The following is a 19,378-nucleotide window of genomic DNA, read 5'->3' as shown; positions in this document are numbered from 1 at the left end:
AAGAACCCAGGGGCAGGACAGGAATAAAGATGCAGACGTAGAGAATGGACTTGAGGACATGAGGAAGGGGAAGCTGGGACAAAGTGAGAGAGTGGCATGGACATATATACACTACCAACTGTAAAATAGATAGCTAGTGGGAAGCCACCACACAGCACAGAGAGATCAACTCGGTGTTTTGTGACCACCTAGAGGGGTGGGATAGGGAGGGTGGGAGGGAGACGCCAGAGGGAGGAGATATGGGGATATATGTTTATGTATAGCTGATTCACTTTGTTATACAGCAGAAACACACACACCATTGTAAAGCAATTATACTCCAATAAAGTTGTTAAATAAATAAATAAATAAATATTAGGGCATTTAAAAAAAGGAAATTAGGGCTTAATCCCACATTTCCCACCTCACTCCTGTAACGGCTCTGAGGCCTCCGATAAGATTATTTTTCAGATGCTTTTCGATATAATTAACAAGTTTTTTTTTCCCCTAGCACTGACACAGAGGTGTCAATACACTTACGTCACCTGAATGATTCATCCTAAAGGAATTACTACATCCAACAGTGCTGGGTTCACAACTGACCTACCTGTTCCACCGCTGAGTAGCATCAGAAACCATCACTGGTACGAGCAGCACAGGCTCATAAAAAGTACTTACACAGGCAGAGAAAGATTCAAAGAGAAGTGCCCTGTACTGTTAATGTCTGGACTCAGCTTAAAACACACATTGACATATAAGCAAGTCAGGAATGGTCTGGGGACTAGAAAACTTACTTGTTAATTTTTTTTGCCAATCACTGTTAACATACAGCAAATGAGAAAGGAGACTCATGAAAATGTATGTAGGCATAGCCTGTGAAGACTCCTGAATACTTTAGGAATGTGAGAATTAAAAAGAGTATCTAAAAATTATGTTCTTGTGTAACTACAAGTACGTAAAAATCAAAGTAAGCTTTACTGAATTTTTAAATTACACTAATAGGACTGTCATTTCCTAATTTGAAGTGGTTTAGACATGTATCCACTCTGATCACGTACACGATGTAAATTACAAGCGTGGGGGGGGGGGGCATACGCATGTGCACACTCCAGAACTCCAGTGAAGCTGCAGTTCCCTGCAAGAGACAAAGAATAACTGTCCTTGATGAGGGATGCAGTCTTTAAGTGTTGCACATCAGTCCATAGATTAGAACAGGAAAAAGGTCCTCTTATGGAAAATACCCTTTACATTGTTGATCACATATAAAACACCTTGAAAGTGAGTATGTTGCCTGAATCTATACGATCTTGTGATATTACTTTTACTGTCAAGCCAGGAGATAAAAATTAGCCCTGACTAGTGCTATCAAAATAATAAGGGAGAGTATGAAATCTCTAAGTGGACCAAAAAAAAAAAAAAAGAAGCTGCAAATCATGTGTGAGTTCTAAAAGCAGAGGTAAAGAGGCCACTCCCAAAATACTTTAAATATTCTCCCCACTTTACATCACTGCCATTGTATACTGTGTGTGTGGCATACATTATCTCCATTTTAAATCATGGTATGAACTCTGCCATTTTTAAAGATGAAAAACAAAGTAAGAACAGATATTTTCAAGTGTTCTCAAGTACCAGTACAAAGAATACGAGCTAGGAGAGTGTTAAATTACAAGCCATCTGTTCTGATAATTTACAATGTGATTTCTCTAATCTCCTTCAATACTACATAACATCTCTGTGGCAACACGGTGACTACAAATGCAAGTTTGGTGGGCCAATTGTGCACTCAGTCTGTTCACACAACAGAAAACCAGACTGGTCAGCGAGCTCCTCAATGAGCCAGAGTCTTCTCCTTCAGGAAGGATGTCCCGTCATAAATGGACCACATTCACGTTCTCCATTCCCTCTAGGCATGGAAGTGAAATGGTTCTGCACATCGCACGTATCATACCTTAACCAAAACTGGCCACGGCCCCATAACCCATAACCAATATGTGCACCTCGGCATAACTCAGAGGTTCCTCTTCCTAGCTGTGCATCTGAGTTACCAGTAAGGCTTTTTCAAAATACAGATTCTAGGGCCCTATTCTAGAACTACTAAATGAAAATCGCTGGAGATTTGTAATTTTTTTTAACTTTTTAGGTGATTCTGATACAGTCTGGGTTAAGGAACCACCGGTATAAATCACAACAGGCATTTACTTTGCCTCTCCTTGGAGCTTGCCCAGGCCCAGAGGCCCAGCAGCCCACACTCACGGGAAACAATTACGACCCAAAGACCCAGAACCAGAACACGGTCTACACAAGGTACTACGCCAACACTGATGGCCAGGGAGGCCAGAAGACAGACAGGTGGTTTCCTAAAGGAAGTGATGCTTGACAGTCAGTTATAGGAAAACCAGGAAGAGGACGGAACACCAAACACACAGACAGGGGCAAGAACACAGACACAGCGTGGGGTGTGCGATGGGCCTTCGAGAGGCTGACGGGGCAAGCGGTCCAGAAGCTTCCCTTGAGGCCAGCCAGCACAGCTAGGGTGGACGGACTGACCCAGTCGGAAACTCAGAAAACTGCGTTTGTGGCTCACACGCAGCCTTGGTTGCAAAGCACATCCCTACACCAGGTAAAGAAAAACAGGATTTGGGGGTGGTATAAAGAGAATTAAAAATGAATCTGCCCTAGCTTTAGCAAAATCCTCATCTGTAAACAGGAAAAATACTATGTATGTCAAAAAATGTGTGATAAGTGAGAGATAATAGACTAGGTCTTTTTTAAGAGCATCTCAAATTTCATTTTCACCTTGAGAGCAATTCCAATTAGGTGGACTTGAGCTAGTTGATCACCTCTTATAATTTTAATTTCTACATTATTCCCCAGCACATTTTTAAAAAGAGGCCAAAAGAGAGAATCTGCCTAATCATCTTGCCTCTTTAGAATACAAACTCCCACCGGACAGAATATTATTTTTGTCTTCTCCAGCTGTATGGCACCTGGCATACTGACACTGCTCAAAGGATAAACAGCTCATTCATTACACAGTGCCATGTATATTAAATAATGCCCATAAAGTCCTTTGAAGATGAAAACCACTTCAAGTGCTAAGTAATTCTGAGCTGGGCATCTGAAACTGAGAAACAAAGACGACAGGCCAAACATCATAAAAAGGTCACCACCCAGCAGGAAGGCTCTCGTTCCACCAGACCTCTGGTCCCCTTGCAGGCATGCTACACAGCAGACAAAACCCCAACCTGCTTTACATGTTTTTAATGTATATAATCAGAAGAAACAGTTTCAAAATGCTAAAAAGAACGAAAGTCTTCAGTGGTTCCTTTCTTTCAGGGACCTCGCCCAAAAGTAATTTCAAAGCCACACAAATTCTTCTGAGACGTCTCCTTTTAAGTGACGCTAACATACTCTCTATGAAGTATCAACTCAATTCTAAAACAGGCACAATGAAAATTCTTGAACAGAGCATATGCGATTTTATGCAAATTAATACAGTTTCAGTCTTGGAGTTCTAACACGTACTCCTGGTCGTGTATGCGAGTGAGCAGAGCTGACTCCAATGTTCAAAAATACAGAACTCGGGCTTCCTTGGTGGCGCAGTGGTTGAGAGTCCGCCTGCCGATGCAGGGGACACGGGTTCGTGCCCCGGTCCGGGAGGATCCCACATGCCGCAGAGCAGCTGAGCCCCTGAGCCATGGCCGCTGAGCCTGCGCGTCCGGAGCCTGTGCTCCGCAACAGGAGAGGCCACGGCAGTGAGAGGCCCGCGTACCGCAAAAAAAAAAAAATACAGAGCTCACAGGAGCAGGAGGACACTGAGTGCAACTGTTAATGTCCAGGCCATGCTCAGCAGGAGCAGAGCGCCGAGCTCCTCTCCCTTCAACTCCCCCAGGACGCTACGAGGGAGACTAAGTATCACCGGCTTGAACCACTTCAGGTGTGCCCTTCTCTGTCCCCAAATACACCACTTACTGGGAAGCAAAGTCCGTCCTTTTCTTTTTGACTGAGACTCCCTGAAATTTTCAACGGGACAGTTAATCCAACGCTTTCTAAGAAATTACCAAAGGTACCATCAAATCACAACTGGAGCCCAACCAAATCTTATCCACAACGCCCTCCTTCAAAGAGTGACTTATTTTTCCTCTCCCTGACACCAAAAAAAGGGACATAGAAAGCTCCCTGGATGGTGTCACATACCTCAGTGTGATACGCATGGCGCAGCGGGAGAAACCATCCGCAGGCATCTGCTTTCCACCGGGGACACCCACCTGGGGGAGAACAAACACCGCGCTCAGCATCCTCCTGGCCACCCCTACTAGCTACTAACCTACAGGAAGTTAAAAGCCCTCGCTAAGTCCCCTCCCTCAGGTATAAAACTGGATGTCACTGCCTACCTTGCAGACGGCTATGAAAATTAAACAGCTGGTGGCTTAAGCACACAATAAATGAAGCTGTTCAAGAATCTGAAATATTGCCCATTTAGCCATAACGTTTTTTTATTGCTATGTAACTCACATACTATAAAATTTTCCCTTTTAAAGTGCCATCATTCAGTGGGGTTTAGTTTATTCACAATGTGTGCAAGCATCACCACTAGCTAATTCCAGACCGTCTTCAGCACCCACGTCCTTCCCCAGAATGCTTGACCAATTAGCAATCATGACCTTTTACTCCCCAAGTTTTCTAAATCAAAAGGCTTTCACCCTTAGAACATTAATAAGCAAATTATGATTCTTCTTGCTAAAATGTCTAGTTGTAGGAAGGGCCTGTAGAGGTCCAGAGGCTAAATATTCCACAGCACACTCTGACAAGCATGAGGACAGTCACAGAAAATACAGAACACAATATACGAAATCGAGACTGTCTCCCCAAATCAAGGGCCCATGTTCTATGTCATCATTTAATGGAGCAAAACACTGAACAGCCAATATTCACTTTGCCTGTACCATAAGAAAGATCTGCACCCAGTGGTCTACGGTTTCTGGAACCGAGTGCACACACACACGTCCCAGAAACCCCGCGCCACAGCAGACACTACACAGCGGCATGAAATTTACTGCAGGTGGTTTCCGGGAAGAAACATTTGGTCAATGAAGGGCAGCAAGCAGGTCTCCCAAGTCGTGACTCATGACTTACTCCAGAGGGACTCAGCTCCTCCCCCTACTCGGAGCATGTGATGGGTTCCTGTGAAAGGACCACCACTGCTCCATCCTGGTCCTAACACACACCTGGTCCCAGACCATCCCTCACGTCTCCTCATTCATTCTTATTATCTCAACACTTTCCTTTTTCCTCCTCTCTTCCAGCAATTAGTATATGGAAATGAAGATGATAAAGTGTTTTTCCCACAACAGGTGTCAGCTTTATAAACCATACTTATTAGAAATCGATCTCCCTTTCTTTTTTGGCAACTCCTTATTTTTCAATTTTGCACTTCCACATCCCCAGAAAGTGAGCTGTTGATGGAGTCTGGCAGCTCTTTTCTTAAACATGCCTCAGGGGAGTTCCAGGCATGACTTCATCTGTTTTCTTTGGGTGACTGAGTGACAAGGCAAAGAGCTGAACAGAAGCTGACCGCTAACTGCCGATTTGAACAGTTTCAACTTGAAGATGTAGGTTCCTTTTAATCACAGTGGTATTGCTCAGCATTCTGAAACTGCTTACTGCATTTTCTAGGACTGAGTAAATCAGCAAAGACACTGAGGATAAAAGGAGCCTTCACCATCAGAGAAAGGAATTACGAATTTGGGAAGGGCAAGACTGAAATGCAGTTTGTAGTACTGGACTGGAATTGAAGGCATGAGTAGCAAATCATGGTTTTTATTCTAGACAGACAGGTGCAGAAAAAGCGGCACGTGTGCATGTGACACTGTGTGTGTGTACATACATGTATGTGTGGACATACACACATACGTACTGCCCACTTCCTAGCTCTGTGCACTGAGAGGTTCTAGAAGCAATGAAACCCCTGTAGCAGTAAGTACACTTAGTGCCCAGACTGACTTTCTTAATGCTGTTTCCTGCTAAAATGAACCAGGGCTCCTTGGAGAACAGCTGATTTCAGGGTTGGAGTAAGGAAAGGACAACATAAGCCTGGAATATTTTACTGTGTCAGAAAATAACAAAGTGCCCCAAAAATGATGGGAACATGTCACAGAAGATAAAGGAGCCAGCCTGAAAGGACATCATGGCCAGATCTTGGACAAGTGAAGCATTAAACTAAATAATGATAACAAAGGATTATAACCCACTGAATAAGACAGGAATTCATGAGGTCACACTTATATAAATAAATAAGTAGGGCAGAAGGAGAGGCTCTGCCTTACGGTCGAAAACCAACGAAATACAGAAGACATAATGAAGTTAGAAAAATCACCATTTTGTAACCATCATAGTAATCAGATTCAGGCAAAAGCCATTAACGGAGACAACCAGCAAATGAAAGTCGGGAAAGGAACAGGATTTTACATAGTCTCAAATTATCTCCCCACAAGACACTAACTACAAGGGAAAAATACAGTGGAGAAACCTGGTAGTCGCCACCTAAATCAAATGACCAAACTGAACAAATGTCCCACAATGGGGCAGCTGACAGCTGTGTCCCTGACAGGGCACTCGGGGAAGGACACAGCCCTTATTGCCAGAAGTGCACAACCTAAACCTAGGAATCATACAACCCAAACCAAGGGACAGTCTTCCAAAGAAGTGACTAGAATCTTCAAAAATGTCAAAGTAACAGAAGAGACAGGCTGGGGAGATGTTCCAAATTAAAACCAAAGAGACATGACAACTAAATGTAATATGTGGTCTTGGATAGAGTGCTGGGCCACCAATAATTTTTTAATCGCCAACAGTTTCTGGAAGAACTGGTAAAATTTTAGTAAAGTCAGCAGATTTATATAATAATATTACATCAAAATTAACGATTTGGGTCACTACTGTAAGAGAATGTCCTTGCTCTTAGACAATACTATCGAGCCACCTTTTACAGATAAGGGGACCATCACCTTGCAACTTACTCTCAAATGGTTCAGAAACAAAGTAATATGTAAATTTAATATATACAAAACATATATGTACGTGTATGTGTGTGTGTATCTAGAGGGGCGTGGGGAGGGGAGGGGTAGGTGATGCACCTGAGGTGAAATAGTAACAACTGGGGAATATGAGTTCTTTGAACATGAATACTGGCTTCTCAAAACAAACTTACCTGCTCCCGCCCCCCAAAAAGAAAACCTCAACAAACTTTAAATGTAATCAACAATGAAGACATGAACCAACTAAACAGCCGAAAATGATACATACAGTGAAATCTCAATTCGACTAAGTTGATATGGATTTCAGCCTTGTACCTCCTTTGTTGGTTTAAAATCAAAGATAAACTAAAATAGCAGGTCAAAAGCACACTCTCCCACTAAACAGCAGGCCAGTGCTACTTTTGTAATTCTAGAAATTTTTTAAAAGCGAGAATTAAACAAAAATGAAAAAACCTGAAACTTAGAAACTCCTTGAGTAAACCAGGAGGAAATGAAAAGCAGATTTTAAGAGTACAATACACCTTCCGGTTATATAATGTCTACATCCAAGACACCAGCATTTCAACCATCCTCTGACTGAAATAGTAAAAGTCCAAGGTAGATATGGAGTTACTCAGAGACACATGAAAACTGATCATGTTCCCAGTGTGGAAATGCTGCTGGGACCTGCACGTGCAGTAAACCTGAAGCATCGCATAAAATCAGGCTACAGTTTGGGGAGGGCGGGATGAGGTGTGACTGACGAAAATGCACCCCACATGTAGGAAAGCCTAGAACACATGCCCGAGACTTATCTCACTAAAAGAGGATGGTGGAAAATAAATCTATTCCCCATGACCACAACATTCATCATCTATGGGCACATTTCCATGAATAACAGCACAGACATGAGTGGCTGCAACAAAATAGCTACACAGAAAGATCCCAGGAGTGACCACACCCACCTTACAATAAAACTGTCCCGGACAAAGCAGCTTAACAGCTTCTGGCCCCTCCCCACTCCCCCACCCGGGCTCCCTTCTTCAATCAGAAAGGAAGACCCAGTAATCTTTATAAGGTGTCACACACATCAACCCGCTGAAAAAACTTCCCTCCCCGGCCAGCCTCTCCCCGCCCTTCCCAAACCTCCCTCCGCTAACCTTGACAGCTGACCTTGACCGCCGCAGAGACTTCCTCCCCGGCCAAGTCCACAGCCAGAGAAACAGGGACCAGCACTTCCACAGGAGTCCTCCCCAGACAGAAACAGCTGGGAGCCAGGAAAACTCAATACACCTCAGTGGGAAAGCTGGGCTTACCAGGGTTATTTATGTAAAAAGGAACATCATTTTTAATTAGGTGACAAAAGGAAAGGCATAGAAGCTAAATTATAGGGCTCAGACCAACGTGAAAAAAATGCTTGCTCTACCCTGGAATCTTTCATTCCACTTTTGTTTGGTGTGAGACTTTTAAATTACAGCTTCCATCCTCAACACACAAGGATATACATATTCAGCTTTAAAGATCTGAAAGTTACAGCACAGTACCTTGTGGGATGCTGTACAGAGTGAGGGTCATTTCTACTCTCTCCCTCCATCAGGGAAGCAAATGGCATGTCAGGGCTTTGTGGTCTGGCAGCCATGGGTTTAAATTCCAGCTTCAGCCCCTACAAGCAGTGCAAACTGGGGCAGTCATTCAACCTCCCCAGAGGCTGAGATCCTCATCCTAACCCAGAAATAGCATCCACCTGCTGGAAGGGGGAATTTGATTTTACATAAGAAAACGTATATAAAACACCTGCACAGCATCTCGAATCACAGGCACTCAGATGGTAGCAGCAGCAGAGATAACAGTTAAGAGAAAGACTTTACCAGGTTTTCTTGAAGGACAGGACTGGCATTAATAACATGTGGAGACAAGAAAATAAACCTCTTTTAAATATCATCCTCTGACCTTACAAGCAGGTTACTGCTTTCCGGATGCACTTATTTTACCCGCTTATGGAGCCTAATTCCAAAGGTGTTACCTGACCCCTGACGGCTGGGGGTCCTCCCTCCCACGCTGATCTGGCAGCTGCTACTAAAGATTTAGGTTACAGCAAAGCTCGTGCAGAGGCAGAGGGCTGTTCCAAGACTGCCCGTCATCCTAGTTGCCCCCCAAACAGCCCCCGATCCACACTGCAAGCTGTCACGGGAAATCTACCATCATCCCACCTTAATCCTGCATTAAGGGTCTACAGTCAAAGGTTTCCAGTAATTTGGTTCAGGGGGGCAGGTCCCATCTCACCAACAGGCTGTCCCCTTCTGTGTGTTCAGCAACCAGCAGAGCTGAGACAGGACCTATAAGCAATGCCATGGAGACGAGAGATGCCCGACAACGAACCCTGCAGATCCTGCATCTCTCAGACTGCGGTTAAATATCAGGAAAGAAACAGGTACACAGCCAGCTAAGAAAACGCTGAAGCTCACTAGTCTCGTGAGGAGCTGCTCTCCCAGAGGCTCCCGTCCAGGGACACGTGAACGGAACTGTCACGTGAAGCAAACAGATTGGCCTGGAAACCATCGAATTAGCACCGGTTCTCAACGTTCCTGAACCCAAGATGTATTAGGACAGTGCAACAACATTTCAATGGAGGTGAAATAACTCCGAAATAAATGTGTGAAACATACTCTGCCTCTGTGCAATCTGGCTTTTTGGAGCTAGTAACGGTCCCTTGCATGCCAGCTATCATCACTGTGGTCCTGAAAAGGGCAGAGACGGCTGGAAGGGATTTCTCATAATCATGAATTAAAAAAAAAAAAAAAAAAGCTACCTACAAGCAAGAAACATCTATTTTAGTATTAGACATGAGGAATCTGTTCGTTATTAGGATGCCAAAATATGAGACAATTTAAACTTTAGAGATTTCACCGCATGAGTGAGTCTAGTTCAGTAGAAATACTTACAGCAACATTCTAATCAAAGTATTGCTTCCCAATATATTTGTGTGCACCTTCAGAATGAATGATAGAGGAATTGTACTTTTTGGTCCTTATCATTTAAAAGCTAAACTAATAAAGTTATCCAAAAAACAACATGTATTTTGTTATTCCTGAAGATCCTAGCACATCTGCCATGAAGGACAAGGATTAACTAACAGTAAAAGCAAGTAAGAAAACATACACCTTTCAGAATCCAAATGGCCCAGGAGTACCCTGCTTGGGTTTGCAGACATGGGGTTCAACAGCAGCAGCAATGAAGGAAAAAGGAATCCCTGAAGATGTGGGTCAGCGCGAGAAGACGAAGTGAAGTAAAAGGAATCAACGATGGAAAACAATTGTAAATAGATACTGTTTTGACCAAATTCTCACAGACTTTTCATAGGCATAAATTTCAAATTAAAATTAAAACACACGTCATTTATACATGTCTCTTCACATATACTAAGAAACATGGGTTCTTTTAAGATAGATTTCAAGTATCAGTCTTTGTGGGACTTCCTTGGTGGCACAGTGGTTGAGAGTCCGCCTGCCAATGCAGGGGACACAGGTTCGAGCCCTGGTCCGGGAACATCCCACATGCCGCGGAGCAACTAAGCCCGTGCACCACAACTACTGAGCCTGTGCTCTAGAGCCCGCGAGCCACAACTACTGAGCCCGCGTACCGCAACTACAAAAGCCTGCGCACCTAGAGCCCGTGCTCTGCAACAAGAGAAGCCACCACAATGAGAAGCCCGCGCACGGCAACGAAGAGTAGCCCCCATTCGCCACAACTTGAGAAAGCCCGCGCACAGCAATGAAGACCCAGTGCAGCCAAATATAGATAAATAAATTTATTTTTTTTTAAATCAGTCTCTGATATATTCATTTCTTCTTGCACTGAAACCACCCATTCCACAGAATTCCAAAGTGGGGTGTGGTATGACTTTTCCAAGATACACACACACACACACACACACACACACACACAAAGAAAAACAAGACACCAACAAAACCTATATAAAAATATTTGAGGATCATACTTTTAAATTTGAATTGTGTTTTTCTCAAGTTCAGCTTTATTTTATGGTTATGAGTCTTAAGTGGGGAAACTAACACTTTATAAATTCATTCATTAACCGTCAACACGGCGAAAACACAGAGCTTCAGAGTCAATTACATACAGGAAGGTCCATGAACAGAGGGCAAATGACCTCACATAGGTATTAATGCAGGAACAACGCCCCGTCCCCCAAATGAAACTTATTCCTAGAAATTCCTTCTTTAACACCAGGAATGTCCAGGCACAGCGGACCACCTGCATGTGCTACTCTTTTTCTATCTGGACAGCAGCAAAACTCACTGGAGTGGGAAAATTGGAAGCAGGTGACGGATAGTTTTTTTTAAGTCCGCAGACTTGACTTATATGCCAAATGGACTCCCAAGTTACGCTTCTTACAGAATCCAAGAAAAGGATCTTTACTTCCCCGTAACTATCTTCAAAGTCTCTCTAGGCGACCCCTAGACGTTTCAGGAAGTTTGGTCCCACTGAGGTCACTCTGACTCTTACTATCCTTAAAATCAATAAAAAATCTTTCTAAAATAACTCAGTTTTGTTCAAGTTCACCTAGATAAATGACTTCTATTAGATTTGACTTTTGTTGGTATCTCACAGTTTTTATTTGCATTTCCTTGAATATGTGTTGGCCATTTTGTACTTTGAATTGTCTGTTTGTCTACTTCCTTATTGATTTGAGGAAGCCTTTTTTTAATCCTGTATATATAATTCTTTGTCTGATTTGTAATGTAAATGTTCTCCCCCAGTTTGTGGTTAGCCTTTCTTTTTATGTTATGTTTTACATTATAATACAGTACAACTGGATTCTTTTTTCCATGTACAGTTCTATGAATTTTAATATATAGAATCACCACCACAGCCAGGACACAAAACAGTTCCATCATCCCTCAAAGTGCCCCTTACACTGCCCCTCTGTGGTCACGCTCTCCCCACCGCTAATTCCTGGCAATCAACCAATCTGTTCTCTGTCCCTGCAATTCTATGTTTTTGAGAATGTCACACAAGTGGAACCCTATGTAGCCTTTTGAAACAGGCTTCCTTCACTCAGCATCAACTGAATGGATGTACCAGTTTATCTGTTCACACCTACTCCTTTTAATGCTAACAACCACAGCAGACAGCAAAGGGCCTTAGCCCTTCCCAGCAGCCGGACAGGAACAGAGCAGCATACCAAGTACCTTCCTGAGACTGAAGGAAAAGAGGGGAGGGCCATGCAGCTGGCAGGACCTTGCAGAAACCCCTCCTGAAGAGAAAGCGAGTGCAATTCATCGCTGTCCACAACAGGGCTACAAACTGTAAGAAAATAAGCCTGAGGAACTCACGCGGACACTGCTAACGCAAAGTACCCTAGACCAAGAATCTACTCTGTGTGCTCACTAACGTTTTTATTAAAGCTTCCCCTGTCAGGGTAACTGTTAAAATGTACCAATTTATGACAGAGCCCAAAGAGTGTGATGCTTCCAAAACACAGATCTGCTCTATAGATTACTCCGCAATCCTCCCCAACCAGAGAAGAGTAGACGTGTGGCTGATCAAAAAAGTCAGCAATCTACAAGTCAAGTATATTTATCACCAAAAGGAGGTTTCACATTGCCAGAGCACATCTGGCATTAGACCAAATAGTCCAGACTGACCAGGAGGTCTCACAAGGAAAAAACCCCAGAAACCCCAGAGAAACGCCTTTCTCCAGCTCAAGCCCCTACACCTTGCGCTTGAAAGTCCACACACCCTACTCTCACTCTCGCTCTCGCCCCAGACATACAACCTTTCCCAGAGGGCAGGTGGTTCAGAACTTGGGTTTCCAGGGGCTTCCTTATGTGGAGAGGGAACAAAAAAGAGGAAATTAAGGTACAACTATTCCGTAAGCAAACTGAGTGCTTCCATTACCAAATAAGAAGTGATGAGACTCAGGCACTCGCCAACCATTAACCGCTGGGGCAAGAATTCCCATAAACAAGACTGTCTGTGCGGAAGGCTCGAGGATGCCACAATGCTGGGAGACGGCGTTGGCAACTCTAGCCAGGGTCTCCTCTTTTTCAAGTGGCAGAGACGGAGTGGCATCGCGGTCTGGTCGGAGCTGAGCACTGTGTCAGGGGCAGGAGCCAGAGGCTCGGGTGCGCAGTGCCTCCACAGCGGGCACAGGAGCCCAGGGCCATGGAGAGTAGGCAGAGGGGAAGGCACCCTGCGGGGTCCTGATCCACACAGCCTTGCTCCTTTGCCCTAATTCAGAGACACAGCGATAGCGATACCCGGAATGGCTCCAGGTGAATAATAACGATACATCTGCCAGAATTCCCATTCGCAAGGCACACTGGGAAGGTTCCCATGCATGCTCATCCCCTTGCCCAGGGCTTGCTGGACAGCTCACCAGCAGAATCTGGAGTAGAACAAAAGAGAACTCTGTCTCTGTACCATCTAATCCCTCTCACCCCTTCTGCACCCGTGGGCCCATCCTATTCACTACCCACGAGTGAGGCTTCAGCGGGGCTGAGAAGCAGGGAGAAGATACAAAAGACAGCATCTCTGTCCACAAGACAAACAACACAGTCACCCCAGTCAGTTCACCCAAGTCCACTCAGCCGAACACTCGCAAGAGGAAGAAATGAGCAGCGGCGTCAGAGGTACCACTGCCTTTCAGGGCAATGTAGTAGGGTTCTCACCCAAAACCATTTCTTCACCATCCACAGAGTAGCTACTGCTCTGCCAGCGGCGCTACTAAAAATCTGTCAAGACAATGCATTTAAGGAAACAAAAACCAATTCATGATAGATCCGAGGAGGAAAGAAGGGGGTTGTTAAGACTGCTTTTTATAGTAAAACACAATTCATCCCTAGCAACATAAGTGACTTTACTAGGCAGTACTGAGTAAGAATTTGACTTTTCTCTGGAATTCCACCAAGGATATGAGAGAAAATTTTCTCAGTAGAGGAGTCAAGTAAATAAACTTAAATATCAGATAGAGCTGATTTAGATTATAACAGCTCCAAACACATCTTTCACTTAGAAACAAATCCCAAATCTATCACAACATTTAAGAGGTCTGAAAAGGCCACCCTAATCACGTATTTTTAATATACATTTGAAAAACATACTTAAACCCATGCCCCATCTCAAACAGAACCACTGGCTTCATTTAAATCTTGGTTAATCATTTAAATGGTTTAAACGGCTTCATCTAAATCTTCATTTGAATCTTGGATGGTTAAATCGCAAAGGAAAAAATATAATATTCCATGTCAGTAAGTCAGTTTACAAGGTCTCAACGGAAAGTTTCCTTCAATGATTGTTTTACTGCTCTTTGATTTCTTGAAAATCACTTACAGGATATTTTCAGCTATCTCTTTGCTCTCCTCTAAAACTGAGCCTCACTGTGCCACTGAGAAAGGGGAAACCAACATTCACTATCAAGTTTCATTTTCTTCAACTTTCCTTTTCAAAACACTGAGGGTAACAAGGACCAACTGATAATTATTATTGGTGCTAACAAAGACCAAAGCCGCCAGGCTTCTAAATATACAAAGCAGCAGCAACACAAGCTCAGAAGCCAGCTACTTAAGTGGTGTTAGAAGCATAAATACAAAGACAAGTTCCCTCGATATTCCACGAGGAAACCATTAGACCAACATAGAAGGATATGTAGACTGCTCCTTCACTAAGGAACAGATTTGACTGTCTTCACATATTCCATTGGAAAGAGAAGCGCTGCAGCCAGGAGTCCAGAATAAGATTTAGTAATGAAAGGAACACAGCACGATGAGCCGTGACGCTTCATAATAACCACAAACCCTTATTCTCTGCACATTCATTTAATGCCAACCTAAAACATGCCAAGCAGGTTAAAAATAATGCATTTATGTAAGTACCCCACACACACTCTAGAAAGGTTAAAGGGAAAGCTCTGAAAGAATGACTTATTGCCACAAGAACAGAGCCCCAAAAGAGACTGGCAATAAAAGTGAGTGGTCCCGGTGGGACTGAGAATTAATGTAGGCAAAGTCCTGGCCATGACAGGCTTCCGGGAAAGAAGCCCAGAGTCAGGGGCATGCTTCCCGGTCCTGACCCCACCTCTACCGGAGCTCCACTCTGAGCAAGTCGTTCAACCTCCCTAGAAGCCTGCTTCCTCTTCCATAAAATTTTTTAAAAAAATTTTTTTTTAACGGACCAGCTCACGTTTGTGATGCCTTTTTAAAAGAAAAGTGAAGAATAACCACTAAGTGCTGGGGGCTCAGAGGGAACTACGGAATCCAAGAAGGAAACAGCCCCTGAGCCATCTCCCGAGACCCTCTCCAAGTGCAGGAGTCCTGCCCCCAGCACCCAGCTCCGAACCCTGGCAGGTGGCAGTGCCCCTGCTTGAGGGTGTCCAGTAATCGTGACGGCCCCTTCTATGCCTGAACTGCTCTAATTATTTAAAAGTTCTATCAAGCTAAATTCTCCTTCTTTCATCCAACCATGGGTACCAGTTTTCAATCAGTGACTACAAGGATAAAATTTAATGCAGGACAGACAAGGAACAAAAAGGAGGAAAGAAAATAAGGCAGCCAAGCAAACAGTTCCAGGGCCAAGAAATGAAAGGCAACCAGTAGAAACGCCTTGTCTAAGTCAGACTGGCAATCTTAAGTACCAGGCTCACGACACCCTAGGAAAATGTTCACACCCTGATCTGTCCACCCCAGTCAACGAGAACCTATTTCCTGAGTTTCTACATCTTAGGAAAAAATGTTCGATTTTACTAACGGACTTGACCTCTCTGTTCAGCCATCCACATTCAACCCGAACTGCCCAGGAGGACCCCTGCCTGAGCCATTCTACCAGGTGAGGTCCCCACCCAGGGTCCTCCTGCTTCATCTGTCTAAACGTTCGTCCCATCCCATCCGACCAATCCAAATGAATGGTCCCTCTCCACCCTCCCTCTGCCAGATATCACTGCCCTAGATGCTGGAGCCAAGATCTAGGTCAGGGATTCAGAGTTGCCCAAAGGAGGGAAAGGCACTTTTAAAAGATGTTCCAGGCTACCCCTGGGATGGGACAGCGCAACTGCTGCCTACTTAAAATCTGCTCTGGTTCCTGTTTCCAAGTCAGATAACTAAAGGGGCAGTTTGCCCAATCATTTTGGAAGGAGAAAGAAAGGAATAAACCCGTAGGCAGCACCGACTGGCTCTGCCCCAAACTGAACATGTACAGGAGACCAAGCAGAGGAGCAGAAGCACAGGCCTAGGCATGGCCACCAACAGACTTACCTCGCCAGGTAAAGCCTGAGGACAGCCACACTGACTGGGAGCAAGTTTTCTGTGAGCAGCCAGTCCAACCTGATGTCTTTTGAGACTCTTCGGAGCGAAAGAAGTGATTTCTCTACTATGCATAATAAAGATATAAGAAAGTCCGGTCTCAGAAAGCACCAAAAATTCCATCACCAGGGCACAGGCGCCTTTCTAAGAGAAAGGAGCTGAATTCTGCACAGAATCCATTATTCTGTGACAGGTGGTAAAAACAGAGAGAAGACATACTAGACTTAGCTGCAGGGCATGAAGGGAAGACGTCCCAGGTCTGCTATTAAGAGGTAAGACGGGGCTTCTCTATCGGGCTAGTTGCACAAAATAAAATGCTTTCATTTGAAGGAGTTCATGTTTTCCTAAACCTTTGCTTTCTGCGGGGAACTCGCGGGGAGAGGGCGCAGTGGGAAGTATATTAACCCCAAGCTGACAGTGTTGAGTCGGCGTATGTCACTCCCAGCCACAACCAATCTCTTACAACGACTCAAAAGTAACGCCACCTGACAAGGACCAAGAAAAGAGGGAAGACAGTACTAAACCAGGGATGCACCGGCACTGCTCACTTCTGCCTCCGACCATCGCCCTCCCGCTGCAAACTGCTCCCTGTGACCCGGATTACCGAACTGATCTCACCGAATCTGGCGACTTGATTTTGAAAGAGGCCACGAAGGAACGTGAGCCGCCGGCCTCCGGGGCGCGCCCCGTCGCAGGCCGCTCCTCCGACGTCCCCGGCCCAGCCGTCCTCCCGGGAGCCGCCGCCAGCACTCCGCACGCGCCCTGCGCCCGCCCGCCCGCCGCGGCCCCGACCTGGCCCGCCCTCCTCGGCTCTCCAGCGCCGAGTCTGCATCCTCCCTGCCCCGCACCTGGCCCGCTGGGCGCTGCGCTCCGGGCTGCGGGCCCCGAGGCTGCCGCCGCCCGGACGCGCCAGCCAACGGAACTGGGCTCGGGGACGCGGGGCGCGGGGCCAGCTCACGCGGGATCTGGGCCCGGGCGGGAGGAGGCGCCGCCGCCGGGGTCCCGGGGACGCCCTGTCACGCCTCCCGCGCCTCCTCCCCGCGAGCCGGCCGCAAAGCTCGCCTCTCCCGCGGCCACCCCCCTCCTCGCCCGAGAGACACCGGGCCACCTGGCACTGCCTCCCAGGCAGTGCCCCGCGAGTGCCGGCCCCGCGCCGCCCCCCGGGGTCACCACGTTCCCAGATGTCCCTCCCGGGCCACCCCCGGAGACAATGGCTCACCCATCGCCCGGCCGGCCGCGCTTCATGTCTGCCACCACCTCCCCTCCTCCCTGGGCGGCGGGTGCCATGGCTGCCCCGTTTCCCAGAAGTGTAGATCGAGTCTGGGGAGGTGACAGGCTAGAGGACCGAGCGAAGAAACCAGGCGGCTTACGGGGTCGACGAGGGGCCAGGGACAAATCAGCCCCGGAGACGGGCCCAGATGAGAGCCCGCATTCCCGGGCCTGGCCCCGCCGCCCCCGTCCTCTCGGCCTCCGGGACAGGGGCCTCCGCCCTCGCCGTCCCCGCCGCCGCCTCCTCGGCCCTCCCTCGAAAGAGACAAAGAGCCGGCGCCCCAACCGGTGGAGCTGTAGCCTCCGGGGCGGGCGACGGGGAGATTTCACCCTGGAACGAGGGGCGGGCGCAGGGAAGGGCGAGCCGGCGGCGTCCGGGCCGAGCCACGGCACGGGGGGCGGCGCAGGCAGCGGGACCCGCCGGTGTGGAGCCGGGAGCCCCGGCACGGGGCAGCGGCCTGGGCGAGCGCGCTCCGGGCCCGACGGGCGGCGAGCACCGGGCGCGCCAGGGCCCGCGGACCGCGCCTCCCCGGCGGGGTTGGAGGAGCGCGCGCGGGCAGCGGCGCAGTTGCACTCACCGGATCGGAAGAAGGCCGCGATGTCGGCCAGGTCCTTGGCCGCCTCCTCGGCCCCCTCGCCGGCGCCGCCCCCGCAGCCCGAGCTCACCGCGCTGGCCGTGGCGGCGGGGCCGGAGGACGCGGCGGGGGCGGCGGCGCCGCCGCTGCTGCCGCTCATGGCTGCGGCGGCGCCCGCGGCCGCGCCCGGCTCGGGCCCCGCGCCCCTAGCACCGCGCGCCGCCCGCTCCGCGCCTGGCCTGGCGGCGCCGAGCGCCCAGCTGCCCGCGCCCGGCGCGTGGACGCAGAGCCCCGGGGCGGCGGCGGGCGGCGGCGACGGCGGCGGCTCGGCCGGAGGAGCGCGCCCACATAGACGAGGACTCCGCCCGAGAGCCGCGAGCCGGCCGCGGGGCGGGGGCGCGGAGCCACGGCCTCGGCGGCGCCGGCCGGAGCGCGGGCAGCAGCGCGCACCGTGCCGGACACGCAGTCGCGAGGGCGGGGGCCCGTGGCCGGCGGGAGCTCCGGGATCACGGGCGCCGGCAGCAGCCGCGAGCCTCCATCTTGATTTCAAATGGGGAAGGAAGGAGGGGGAGGGGGGAAATCACGGCAGAGGGAACCCGGGTGAAAGGAAAAGGGAGAGCAGGGAAAGGAGAGAGGAAGGAAAAAAAAAAAAAAAAAGAGGGGCTTCGGCAATTTCCGGCGAATATCGTCAGGGGCCGGAGCGTGGGCTCGGCGGGTGGGCGGGGCCTATGGTGGGCGGGGCCTGGCAGGAGAGGCGGGGCGGCGCCGGGGTGCCGGTCGCCCAGAGAGCCGGCGGATGCCTGTGGGAGCGTTCAGTCTTGCTCCTTCTCACCGGCAGCTGCAACCCTTGGAAGGAGCAGGAGCGCTCTGACCAGCGAGGGCGGCCCTTTCCAGGCCCAGCACTGCGCCCCCCGCCGGGCGCTCGCTCGTGCTACGCGAGGCCGTCCTCGGGGCGCTTGAGCTGTTCACTGCGGCTCTCGCCCGCGGGGCCGGCTGACTCCGGCACGGGACCGGTGTGTTTCTCGTTGGCGCAGCGCGGGCGCCGGCACGTAGACGGGGCTCCATAATAGTTGTTGAATAGAGAGATCGTGAAAATGGGTGTTGTGTACTCCAGTCCCGGAGGGAGCAGATCAAGCCTCTGAACTCCTGGGGGACGTCTTCTCGTCTGTAAAATGGGATTGCGGACTCACAGCTACCCCACCAGAATGTAGAGAATGGGGAA

At 48.2% G+C, this 19,378-nt stretch overlaps 1 protein-coding gene across 1 annotated transcript in view; it reads right to left on the bottom strand.

Annotated features, from left to right (window-relative positions):
* The window catches only part of TRIO (trio Rho guanine nucleotide exchange factor), a gene marked incomplete at its 5' end in the record, with an annotated part of 370,926 nt that extends 352,610 nt beyond the window's left edge, over positions 1 to 18,316 (bottom strand). Inside the window, one exon of the mRNA XM_082651933.1 lies at positions 18,160 to 18,316. Coding sequence (XP_082508059.1) covers positions 18,160 to 18,316 — 157 coding nt within the window. The remainder of the gene's footprint in view (positions 1 to 18,159) is intronic.
* Between the last annotated feature and the right edge of the window lie 1,062 nt (positions 18,317 to 19,378).

The sequence above is a fragment of the Grampus griseus genome (assembly GCF_964374135.1).
Source record: "Grampus griseus genome assembly, chromosome: 3".
Classification (NCBI taxonomy): domain Eukaryota; kingdom Metazoa; phylum Chordata; class Mammalia; order Artiodactyla; family Delphinidae; genus Grampus; species Grampus griseus.
The sequence above is the reverse complement of the archived record's forward strand: the minus strand, read 5'-3'. Positions and strand labels throughout refer to the sequence as shown.